This window comes from Physeter macrocephalus, chromosome 9 (assembly GCF_002837175.3).
Source record: "Physeter macrocephalus isolate SW-GA chromosome 9, ASM283717v5, whole genome shotgun sequence".
Taxonomy (NCBI): domain Eukaryota; kingdom Metazoa; phylum Chordata; class Mammalia; order Artiodactyla; family Physeteridae; genus Physeter; species Physeter macrocephalus.
In genome coordinates, this window is record NC_041222.1 from 68,187,023 (window position 1) to 68,200,533 (window position 13,511).

The 13,511-nt window shown below is 35.0% G+C and overlaps 1 protein-coding gene across 6 annotated transcripts in view; it reads left to right on the forward strand.

Annotated features, from left to right (window-relative positions):
- IFT74 (intraflagellar transport 74) overlaps positions 1 to 13,511 on the forward strand; it is an 87,403-nt gene that overhangs the window by 56,574 nt on the left and 17,318 nt on the right. For all 6 annotated transcript variants that reach the window (XM_007108986.4, XM_007108987.4, XM_055087228.1 and 3 more), the window contains 3 exons: positions 6,204 to 6,257; positions 7,585 to 7,682; positions 8,183 to 8,309. In XM_007108986.4, coding sequence (XP_007109048.1) covers positions 6,204 to 6,257; positions 7,585 to 7,682; positions 8,183 to 8,309 — 279 coding nt within the window. The remainder of the gene's footprint in view (positions 1 to 6,203; positions 6,258 to 7,584; positions 7,683 to 8,182; positions 8,310 to 13,511) is intronic.

Consider the following 13,511-nt stretch of genomic DNA (forward strand, 5'->3'; position numbering starts at 1 on the left):
TCCCATTTGTTTATTTTTGTTTTTATGTCCATTTCTCTAGGAGGTGGGTCAAAAAGGATCTTGCTGTGATTTATATCATAGAGTGTTCTGCCTATGTTTTCCTCTAAGAGTTTTATAGTGTCTGGCCTTATATTTAGGTCTTTAATCCATTTTGAGTTTATTTTTGTGTGTGGTGTTAGGGAGTGTTCTGATTTCATTCTTTTACATGTAGCTGTCAAGTTTTCCCAGCACCACTTATTGAAGAGGCTTTCTTTTCTCCATTTTATATTCTTACCTCCTTTATCAAAGATAAGGTGACCATATGTAATGCTATTAATTTATAAACTGAAACTTCAATAACTTTCCTTGAGATTTTCCTAAAACATATTTGGAAAGTATTTTCCCCAGGATGTACAAGATAATATATTCAGTTTTTCAGCTGGTATCTGAGTTTCAAATGGCATCTTTACATTGCTGTTTTGTAGTTTCTCAATATACATACAATGAAGAAGAATGAATCATTGCTTATTGTTCAGTTTGGGGATTGGTTAAACTATTCATTAGTATGGTGGTATTATCCTCACACCAGACACTTTAGCACCATCTGAAACTTGTTAGAAATAAAACTTCTTGGACTCTACCCCAGACCTACTAAACATGAAACATTGGGAATAGGGCTTAGCAAATTGTGTTTCAACAAACCCTCCTGATGATTCCAATGCATGCTAAAGTTTGATAACCACTGCTTTAGGAAATAATTAAGAACTTACATTGTGTTTAGTATACATGCCAAGGATTACTCATTATACCATCTGATTTTATGGACATTACTCTGTTGAAACAAACTTCTTCATAGTCCTTTTTATTTTCTTTAGAAATGGTGAGGCTTTAGGCAATAATTTAACTTTTGCTTATTTAGAGAATTTTTATTGTATATATTTTAAATGCCTCTAGTAGATAGAATAATCAGACATTGTCTGCATAGCTGTAAAGAAACTTTCCTGCCAAAATTTAAAACATTTTGTTGAATGTATAATTGATAAATTGGGTTAAGCTTGAAGCTAAAACTTAGTTTAAAACATTAAACTTATATGTATTCATTTTAGCATACCAGTTTAGCAGTATTTGATATATTAGTTTATCACTTACTGCTATAGTGATGTGGGAAAAGTAGGTGAGAGAGAGACTGAATGTAAAAAGATGAAGTTTAATAGGACTCCAAAACTAATTAAAATTGAAGCAGGAGTGGGGGAGGAGAAAGTGCTGTAGCTTACTAAAATATGTGAAAATGTTAGAGGGGGTTTAGATAACTGCTCAATGTGAATTCATGTGGTACAGCCTCCAGAACAGCTGGAATCCTAGGTTGCATTAACGAAAGATGAATATATGGTCTATGAGAAGTGATAGTCTGCTTGGAATCCTGTTTCTTGACATCATACTTTAAAAGGAATGAAGAATAACTGGAGTAAGAGTAGAATGAACTCTTAGTCCAGAAGAACTGGACTAAGAGTAGAAGGAACAGAATGATAACAAGACTGAAACTATGCCACATAAGGAACACTTGAATGTACTGAATGCTCGAAGGTACCAGGATATTTAGCTTGCCTCAGAAGGACCCCAAGTGCTAGAAAGGAAAGAATCCTACCTTCCAGCAAAAGTACCTTGGTGTTTATTTTTGCCCCTCCTCTCTAATTTTATTTGCTATCTGCTACTTTTTCACCTCTAAAATCAGTAGGTCTGCTGACTTGGGGGCCTTGCAGCCAGGGGAGTCACTAGCTTATGCCTTGTTGTACACTGATCATGAGAGAAGATTGGGCTAGCTACCTGTTCTGGAAAATGGTGATCAGAACCTTCTCCAGGGTCAGAACTGCTTCTCAGAGTATAAAAGCCGAGATTGCTCTGTTAAGCCTTGATTCAAGAGAACATTTTATGATAAAGAGGTAAAAGAGTCAGATGACCTTACTGACAAGTGAGGAGAAAGGTGGTTATGGTGGTACTCAGCCCTTTAGTGCTGGAAGAAGAGCCTAGTTCCCTTACTCCACTGGCTGGCTATAGCTGAGAGTATCAAAAAGCAATAGTGTCCTTTCTACAATATCCCAAGTCTTTTGTAACAGTCCGTACTCATTTCTTCTTTCCCCCTTGTAAGGGGAAAGAGGCCTGAATTTATAGTGGAAAATTTGGGGTACTTGTCTTACTAGAGCATAAATTTCTTGAAGGAAAATGTCTTATTCATCTCTATAATTCCTCCGTTACCTGTTAAAATGCCTTGCTGATATGATACTTTCTATGTAAATGCCTCCTGAACTCTTTTCACCCATCTGGTTATCATAGTACTTCATATATAGCTTAGTTACAGTACTTATGTTGCATTGTAACTTTTTGCTTTTGTTCACCTAACAGATTGTACACACTTCTAGGATAGAGTGGCAACTGTCTTGTTCATTTTGATATCCCCAGCACCTATTATAGTATCTGGCACATAATAGGTACTCACTAAACTTGGAAGAAATAAATTATGTAGAACTATGATCACATCAAATACTCAGAGTTTGAGGATAGCTCTAAAATAACCCTCATTTTATGAACATGTCCTTTTCCCTCTCCTTTGGTCTCTTCATTGTTGATCTTTCTACAATGATTAGACCCCTTTTCTGGCCTGCTTTGCACCTCCAGTGTGATAGCTGATTAGCTTCCCCTGTCTATGATCTTGTCCTCTCCTATAACATTAAATCTAAGGATAGATTTGGTAACAAGCCCTATATTTTACCCTACTTTAGGACTGCCCACATCTGTACATTGCCTCTCATGAGAAGCTCAGATATTAATCCACCAACTGAGAAATCACAAAATAAAGGAGTTCACTAGGGCCCTTATCTCTTCTCTTTTTAGCAAGAGTGATATGGGAGGAGGTTTTATGAAGCTTGGGAATTTGCTAAGATATATGGGAGCTCTGTCCTAACTAATCCAGCTGGCCAGCTGTATAGCTGGGAGACATTGACCAGATATGTCTTCCAGCTCAATCTGATGGCAACTTGGAGCATGGATTTGAGGTGAGAAGGAGGGAGGAATCTCCCAGGTTTCTGACTTGGATGATAAGTGTATGGTGAAGGGCTTTCAAACATAATAGGCAATACAGAAGGGTACAGACTTTGAGGGGGAAGACTGATGCATTTAATTATGGATAGGCTGTATACTAGGATGTCATGAAACGTGCCCACATGAATGTATGTAGTAAACAATTGGATAAAACAATCTGAAAATTAGGAAAAAGTCAAATTTAAGAGTTTTTAAACCACAAGAATGAGTGGGATTTCCTTGGATATAATATAGCATTAGAAGTCAACAAAGAGCAGAATCCAGAATTTAAATGAAGAAAGGGAAAGTTATGAAGAGAAGACAAAGAAGGAATGATCTGAGAGTAAGAAAAACCAGAAAAGCCCAACCCCCAAGCAACAAAAAACATAAGCGGAAAAAAAATTGGAAGAAGAAAGGATGTATCAATAATGTCAAATATTACAGAGTAAGATAACTTGAAACTGCCCCTTGGATTTGATAATTAAGGAGTCATATAATCTTACTGTGAACAATTTCATTGGAATGTCAGGAGGAGAAGCCTCATTGCAATGTCATAAGGTCTAATGGCAAGATGAGGAGCTGGAAACAGCATGTGTAGGAAATTCTCTTGAGTTTAGAAGAGGAAAGATAAGATGGTAGTTAAATGCCTATAAAGCCTAGGATGCAGGCCTTCTTCTTAATCCCTTAATGCCTGACCAATCTCCCAAGAGGACAACTTCTCAGACTGCCACACAAAGAACTAGGACTTTTTTAGAAACCTAGGCCATGGCAGATTCAGCAGATACTAGCTTTTCTGCTACTTCACATATGTTATATAATATTTACGAGCATATCAGCCTCCTATGAGGATATTCCAGATCATGTATGCTGCAAGCTCATGTTCTTTCTCTTTGTTTCCCACCCAAAAAACTATTGCCATAAATTACTGAATGGTAACATCATTATAGGGTTAATCTTAATCTGTCTATAATGTATTTTTCAAAAAAACTTAATCATATACATACTTTGTTATTAGTAAAACAAAAAGATCTCTCCCCTTCCCCTTACAGCTAATCATGCTGCATCAGTATGCTCTGAGACCATTGTTGATCATCTGAACTGATCAGTAAAGTTGTTAATGCATCCAAAGTCTTAGAGTGAACCAAATGTTTCCCATTCGTTCTGAGTGTTCACTGGCTGGGAATTCATGACCTCTGGGTATTTACTATCCTTATACAGTAGCTTTCAGCTTTTTACTACGAGTACTGGTGGTAGGGGCCTTGACAAGGTTTTCTCTGTATAAGGGTTGTCCTCAGTGAATTTGGGAAAAATGTTTTCAGACCAGAAAGCAGAAAAGCTGTCTGCTGACCTGGGTCTCTGACTTTGCCATCACCTTTGTGTACTCGTAACTCACTTCCCACCCAAGCAAGTATACAAGTGGAAGTCCATAGCCTCCATGTAATGTAATTAGGGGCTCTATTCTGACTATCTACCTCCACTCCCTAATGTTATTGCTGCTCTAGCCAGTACTTAGCAAAACTGTAGAGCTTCTAGGAGGATATATAGAACACAGGCTGACCAATGGGTTTTAGCCTCTGGACTCAAACTATTGGCTCCCCCATTTTCTTAGAACTCTTCTTCCTAAAGTCCTTCTAAATGCCAGCTTCTTACCAGGAACACCCTTAGGAATCTCTTATTCTCTCCATCTTTGCTGGGCATTGTCTTAGTAAGCTTCCTTTGTTTCTCCAGAATGCTAAGATCTAACTGACTTTAATGAAGAAACTGTACAGATTGGATCAGCACAAATTTATTCTGCTTTCTCTACCTGGGGCCCTGGGAGCACAGGACTGCAGCCATCTCGCTAGTTCAGGAAAATAGCCCTGGGCCTCCAAATCTCAATTTCTGTTACACTGAAAATCCTGTTTTTCTAAAATAATCATGATCCACCTCTACTAATGGTCCCTTTATGCAGCTAAAGTGTCTGATTTCATCCATCTGTATGGGCCATGGATTTTTGCCCTTTCAATCATGTCTTTTACAAATATGAAATGCAACATGTCTAAAACTGCTGCAAGCAGTTTCTTCCTCAATTTGCTTTTTATTTATTTTTTTTCAGTACCACAATGTCCTCGATTGCCCAAGCCAGAAACCTGGGAGTCATACTTGACTTCTCCCTCTCTGACCCTCACCAAAATCCTCACCTCACTCTGGCTCTTAAATGTCTCAAATGAAAATCCTCTACCTTACATCCTAATTGCCACCAGGCAGTCTTCATCTTTCATTTGGATTACTTTGACAACCTCCTAACTGGTCTTATTGCCTCCACTCTTACTTCTCTTTTATTCTCCAGATCAGAAATGCAAGTTGATAATTTTATTCCTCTGCTTAAAATTCTTCAGTAATCTTTGCCCTTAGGAGAGAATCCAAACTTTTATAACATGTATCTTATAAGGTCTCTCATAACCTGCCTCATCTTTGTGCCACTTTTTCACTTCACATTCTCTGCCTCAGAACTCTTTCGTTTTTTTGTGCTACCGTATTCATCCTCACTTTCATATTTCTGTACTTATAATGCTTTGACTTTCAACTCCTTCTATATTTTGACCAAGTAACTCCTATTCATCCATTCTTTATAATGCAGCTTAAATGTTACTTCTTTAGAGGAAAATTTCCTGAGTCCCTGAACTAGATTAATTGTCCTTGCTGTGTGCTGCTATAGCACCCTTTACTTTCATATGATAGAACTTAGTATATTTTAATTGTTAAATCTCTAGACTTTAAGCTCTGTGAGGGAAGTAACCCTGCTATCTTGTTTGCTGTTATGAGCTATTCAGAGATGAAATGAAATTTCATGGGAGCTTATGTTTCCCGTCACCAGTGTGTTCTTGCGTAGGTTGAATAGGTCCAAGTTGGAAGTGAAATAGAGAACCATTGGAGAGTCTTTCAGTCCTTTCCAGTCAGGGGATTGTTCTTTCCAAATAGTCAAACATACATATATATATATAGCTGTTTTGAAAGACCCTGTAATTCAATGTAAATGAATTTCACCTAACTGAAAATACTGAATATTTAATAACTAATGGCATATAGAGAACCTAAGAGATATTTCTAATTTAAAGTACTGTATCTTGAGTTCTTGAAGCTAATGTTAAGTTTTTTATCTCTTATAGGTGAAATGAATCAGAAGTACAAGGAGCTAAAAAAAAGGGAGGAAAATATGGACAGTAAGTAATAATCTTATAGATGTGAAAATATATTCTCAGACAGTTGTTCATTTATACTGAATCAGAGATCTCATTTTGAGAAGATATAATGACTAATAATAGAAGTGCAGAAGTGTGGACATTCAAAGCATTTGCCTTGAAGTATTACTAAATATCTAGCATAGTTTAGATGGGTAGAGAATTCTAGAAAGATTTTGTACATGTGTATGTATGTGTATGACTGTATGTTAGGGATAGATTCTAAAGCTAATACGTACATTTATAGTCTATAGACCACTCATTGATTGTTGAATGTTCTCTTTTACATGCTTCACCTTTAATATCTTTCACCTTTTTTTAAGCTTTTCATAGTACTTATCTCATTATTTATTAGCCCTCACCTCTGATTTTGTTTCTTGGTTCTATCACTAACTGAAGCTTTAGTAGCCTTCTATTGTAGCTTCTCATTCACTTTTTAAAAAAATCTGAAAAAAAAATCTGAATTTGACTCTGTAAATAGGTCTTCACTTATAAACTTATGTTGTACATTCATAAGTTTATCAAAATTAACTATATTAATGATTACTGGTTTCCTTTTTAAATATTTTTCTAAAATCTGACATTTTTATAGGTCTGAGGTCAATTGTTACCTTCATAGAAACATGTTATAAAGCAGTAATTACCAACTCTGGCTTAACGATATCCCAAGATTTCTTTAAAATCTTAGCAAGTACCAAAAATTATCTCAAAATTAATTTGTTGTTTCATGCTAATAGTAAAATTATTTTAAGTTAATTTTTGGAAGATCCATAGAAATATTTTAAGAATGTAAATAAGAGCAAATTATGTACTAATTCTATGTTAGAGAAGAAAAAGGAGGATTTCTTAGAATATTTATTTGTAACAAATTACTAAACTTACTTAGTTGAGACTAATTTGGCATTATAAAATATTCAATTTTCAGGTAAGAAAGGTAATTAGTAATATTTTCCGAAGTAAAGTTCGTGGCTAATTATAAATGTTAATTGTAGATGTATCAATGAGATCCTATTGTAAAAACATAGGATTTATTCTCATCTCCATTTTATCAACTGTTACTTCTGAGCCTGAATTTATAAATTTTTAGTTTATTTGTATTAAGGTCATAACAAAGTTTAAAAGTCTGAAAGTATGTAGAAATGTTCTTATTGAGTAATTTAATTACCCTTGGGTTAATAAAAAATTAAACAGTGATAGTTTAAAATTTGCCTTGAATTTCTAAAAAGTACTTTTCACACCTACAAATCAGAGCTTATGTAGTGTTTAGCTATATCAACAGTAGCATCTCATCATATTTTTCAATTGGCAGCCTTTATTGAGACTTTTGAGGAAACTAAGAACCAGGAACTGGAAAGGAAGGCACAGATAGAAGCCAACATTGTTGCACTCTTGGAACACTGTAGTCGAGTAAGTACCACGTGCCTGTCTTAGTGTCTTCATTATTTTTACTGTGATTACCTTTCTAAATACAACTCAAAAACTGCAGTGGTTCACTATTATGTAAGAGTACAGGATACCTAATGAGTATCTTGATTCCTCAAAAAAATGTTTATTGAGCAGCTACTATTGTGTGGTACCATAGGAGGAAAAATGCGTGGTCTCTTTTCAATATTCTAAGTGTTTTAAAAATCCAGTCAGTTCCTAATAGAATAGTTGAATTTTTTCTACAATAAAATAAAGCAAATGTAAAAGAAACAATTCTGAATTTTAATTTAACCTCTCCTTATTGAGAAAACCTGACTTTGAATCTCACTGTATTCTTTTATAAAATATATATATAATGAATGATGTATTTCAAAAAAGAATACCCTTTCAAAACATCCAATCCTTTAGCACCATTTTCAAGAGTTTTATTGGAAAGTTAAATCAGTGGAATTTTTTCCACTTTTATGTCTCTGCAAATACAGAATATAAATCGTATGAAACAGATATCCTCTATCACCAATCAAGAGCTGAAGATGATGCAGGATGATCTCAATTTTAAATCTGCTGAAATGCAGAAATCACAAAGTACGGCTAGGAATCTGACTTCAGGTGAGGAAACAACCTATATTTTAATATCCTTTTTTTCTGTAACAAACTGGAACTTTTAAAATCTAATGTTATTCTCTTTGATTTTTCTTGAAAGACTGAGGATATAATTTATGACTGCCTATTGCTGCAGTCATTCATAGGCTCAGAATTTTGTGTGACTTTTCATATCAACTTAATAGTAATTCGTTGGGATATTCTCACTCATTTAACATTTATTGAGTATTTGCTTTATGTCTTTGCTGTAACTTGGGTATACAGGGATTAAAAAAAAAAAATCCAGTCTGTTTCCTCAAGAAACTTGCAATCTGGTGGAATGACAAACAAACAATTGAAGTGTAATGAACCAGTGTTATGATAGAAGGATAAGGATCAATGGACGTGCACCGGGCTCATATCCACTGTGGTCTTGGGTAGTTAGGAGAGGCATCCTAGAGGTGGTAATGTTTTAATTATAGTTTCAGCCATTATGACTAACATGAGACTAGAGCAGCATTGTCCAAAAGAAATGTAATGCCAGCCACATATACATTTTGAATTTCCTAGTAGCCACATTAAAAAAGTAAAAAGAGACAGGTGAATTTTAATAATATATTTTATTTAACCCAGTGTATTCAAAATATTATCATTTCAACATGTAGTCAATATAAAATGATCAATGAGATTTTACAGTTACAGCCCATCTCAATTTGGACTGGACACATTCCAGTGCTCAAAAGTCATATGTGGCTAGTGGCTGCCATTTGGATAGTGCAGGTAGGGATTAGAAACAAATATACATAATTGAGCTTAAAGAGCCTAGGATAAAGTCAAGTCAAAATTTGTATAGTATCTTTGGTTTTTTGAAGTGGTAGATTCTAACTATGATGGTGTATGGTGACTTTGAATTAGCTATGTTTTATTTATCTACTTGAAATTACTCTGGCAGTTTGTGAGATCATGGAGAAGGAAGACGCTATTTGCTAACTTAAAAATGTTGAAAGATTCCCAAAATGGAATAGTTTCCATAATATCCCTTTATCTGGAATCCCCAAATCTAAAAAAGCTCTTTACAGCAAAACCTAACCTGACCTGAACTGACATGAGGCTATTTAATTATCCTACCTAGTGTGACTGTTCATACTTTTTGCTGCAGAAGTATATTCATCTACTTGATGTCGGGTTGCAGCCTCCGACCCTGTCATAGGAGTTATATAATAATCAGTATATAGGGCTTCCCTGGTGGCGCAGTGGTTGAGAGTCCGCCTGCTGATTCAGGGGTCATGGGTTCGTGCCCCGGTCCGGGAAGATCCCACATGCCGTCGAGCAGCTGGGCCCGTGAGCCATGGCCGCTGAGCCTGCGCGTCTGGAGCCTGTGCTCCGCAACGGGAGAGGCCACACAGTGAGAGGCCCATGTACTGAAAAAAAAAAAAAAAAAAAAAAAAATCAGTATATCCACTATATTGCTTTTCTAAAATTCAAAGAATTCTGCATTCTAAAACACAACTTCCTAGGAGTTTTATATAAAGGATTATGAATCCATAAATGCATATTGAATGCTATTAATATGCAGTTGAATTTAAATTGATGATATAGGTGGAAAATTGTCATTCTGTACATTTATTTTATCTGCCCAGATTTGCTTAAAGTTTGTTTGCCATAGTTTTATTTGTATATCTGAATTATATTCCACGTAAGTGGAGTAGGTGCACTCTAAATTTGATTTATACCTACTGTTGGTTTAAATGAGTATTTTTTTAATTGTGATAAAAAACACACAAAATTTACCATCCTAACTATCTGTAAGTGTACAGTACAGTAGTGTTAACTATCTACACATTGTTAATGCAACAGATCTCTAGAACATATTCATCTTGCAAAACTGAAACTTATACCATTGAACAGCAGCTCCCCATTTCCTCCTCTTGAGCTCCTGCTAACCACACTCTGCTTTATGTTTCTAAAAGTTTGACTATTTTAGATACCTTATATAAGTGGGATCATGCAATATTTGCCTTTTTGTGACCAGTTTAGTTCACATCATAATGTCCTCAAGATTCATCTGTGTTGTGACACATGACAGGATTTATTTTTAAGGCTGAATAATATTCTGTAGTATGTACATACCACATTTTCATTATTCATTCATTTGTTGGTGGACATTTAGGTTATTTCCACCTCTAGGCTATTGTGAAATCCTGCAGTGGACCTAAGTGTGCAAATATCTCTTCAAGATCCCATTTTTAATTATTTTGGATGTATACAACTATGAGTGTTTTTACATCTTTATTTTCTTTTTTCTATTAGCTGAAGAATTTTATGTTTGTTTCATCTAAGAAACTTCTGTTTTGTGTTTTAGACCATAGTTTAAAATTTTTCATTTTCTAAGGTCAATATTAATTCAAGTTTTTGCCTCCTTTAAGCTACCTTTGTATAATGGCTGTCGAGAAACATACATTTTTTAAAAGGGTAAATATCAATGCCAGGAAATGAATTTAATAATCAGGACTTTGTATTCCTTTCATACTTTTATACTTTGTGTTTACATTTCTTTTAAAAACCTAGTCTTCTCCAGAGATGTAGAATTAAAAAAGAATGAGAACTGGCTTCAATGGAGATAAAAATCCGGTTTGTTACTATGATAAGGATTTTACTGAAAGTTTCCCTTTTAAAGTTTGAATTATCTGACCCCTACAATTAATTTCATTTAGTCAGTTATTTTTAAGTGTTAATTTAAGCCAAGCATAAAAATTGTTTTTCCTCTCTTAATACCATCCCCCACAAGAAACTTTTTCTATCTGGAAATCATAAGAGGTTTATAATATTCTGGTTCATCTTTCAGAGATAATGAATTTTACATTCCCCTTTTGTGAACTGCCTCCCTTTGACCCTTGAAGTTATAATTGGAACTCACCTGATTTTCTTAGTGTACTCTATGCTTCTTAATGGAGCAATATCACTCCCAAAGGGGCAAAATTACTTCTTGGGGGGAGGGTAAAAAAAATTTGAGATACTAACTATAGAGGTGTGTGGCCCTCCAAAGGGTCACTGTACATAAACAGGTATATATCTGTAATATAAAAAATTCATGGGAGGTGACTGGGAAAACAATAGTCTACAAAGGGCTCCTGAGGGGGACAGTAATGAAAAAAAAGAAGGTTAAGATACACTGATAAACTGCATGAGTAAAGAGACAAGGAACCTGTCAGCAATAGTTTTTATTTATATTTTTGGAAAGGAAACTCCAGGGAATAAACAAATGCGCTGATGGCAGAATATTTCAGGAACATTTCCCCAGGTCAAAGTGGTTCCTTCTGAGCTTTTGCTACTATGTACACACTACTTGGTAAACTTTGCAACTTCATAGCATATCAGAAGGAACTAGTCTGCATCCTCTTCCTGTCTCTTCTCTTGGAGAAGCTTTTAGCTTTTCATGGGGTCCTGCAGTTAAAGGAAGATAAACTTTACCCTGTACCAACCAACCGTTTTCTCCCTTTCTCTAGGAAAAGCAGTATATATAGTTTAAAAATGCATTTCCCTAATATATCTTTAAATTAAACTTGTAGTTAGATTTATATAACTTTTCACCGAACAGCCAAATATACAAACTAAGTACATTTCCTATTTAGAGCATTGAAACACCATAAGCTTCAGTGACTTTGATTCAGCACTTTGATTCTCAACCTAACTATTTCCAACCCTAGTAGAAATATTAATCCAATTAAACAAAACCCTCTCAACAACATTTCAGTCCATATATTGATATATCTTTTAAAATAACATATAGTCAATGTGGTTGAGTCTTAAGACTCTTTAAAGAGACAGAAGGAAATGTTCACATTTAATTATACCAACTTAGGACAAATTTGGTTGGTAACAACCTCCTTTCTTAAATCAATGTCTTTTGAAGCTTTTTTTTACTATTTGGTATTTTATACTCTATGTGATTTTTGTTATATTCATAAGTAGAGAGTTGCTCGATTCTTGAACATGATATTTTTATTATAATGTCACCTTCCAGGTATATTTTAATCTTTCTAATTTCATAGGTAGAAGAGGAAGGTTTAATAGCAGCTTTGTATTGCTTTTTCCATTAGAGAATCTGTATAGGTAATAAAACTTAAATTTATTAAGTCCAAGTAAATTTTGCTAAATCTTACATGAAGAAACCAACTTACTTACTCATTGCCTGCCCTGTATAAGAGAGACATCCTGGTAAGAAGGAGTGCCAAAAATCTATGTATAAACGCTAACCAAATCCTAATCTGACTACTGAAATGTGTATGCATTGAGTAGGCTTTATGGGACCTAGGAAAAAGCAGCAGCTAGAAGTTGAAAGAACTGAGTACAGAGATTTAAGGTGCTACCCACTCCAAAGGAGAAAAGTTTAGAGATTTATTTAGTTCAGCAAAGTTAATTGCTTATTTATAATATATACCAGCACTTTTCAAAGGAGCAGAATACAAAGTCTCTACAACATGTCATTTAAAATGTCCATTATACCATAAAACTTTACATTTAGTAAATTTACTAAATTTACATTTAGTAAAAATGAAGAAAGAAGAAAATGTGAGTCAAGGGGAAAGGCAGTCACTACATACTGAACCTGAGATAATCCAGACGTTGAAAAGAAAAGGACTTTAAAAGTTTATAAACATATTTAAGGGCTTGAGGGAAAATAAAATCATAAAAAATGAAAAGATTGGAGAATCCCACAGAGAAATGGAAATTACAAAAAAGAACCAGGTGAAAATTCTAGAGTTGAAAATATAACTAAAATGAAAAATTCACTGACCTTAATAGAAGATTGAAGACAGCAGAAAAAAAGAATCAGTGAACTTAACGATAAATAAATAGAAATTATCTAATCTGAAGAAGAAAAAAGAATGAACAGAGCCTAAATGACCTGTGGGACAGTTTTAAGCAGTCTAATTTACATGTAATTGGAGTCCCAGAAGGAGAGGAGGGACAGAGAATGGGGGAGAAAAGATAGTTGAAATAATGGCTGAAAATTTTCTGAAAATTTGATGAAAAACTTAATTGTATAGATCTAAGAAGCTCTTTCAACCCCAAACAGGGTTAATGTAAAAATTCCTTACCTGGGGCTTCCCTGGTGGCGCAGTGGTTGTGCGTCCGCCTGCCGATGCAGGGGAACCGGGTTCGCGCCCTGGTCTGGGAGGATCCCACATGCCGCGGAGCGGCTGGGCCCGTGAGCCATGGCCGCTG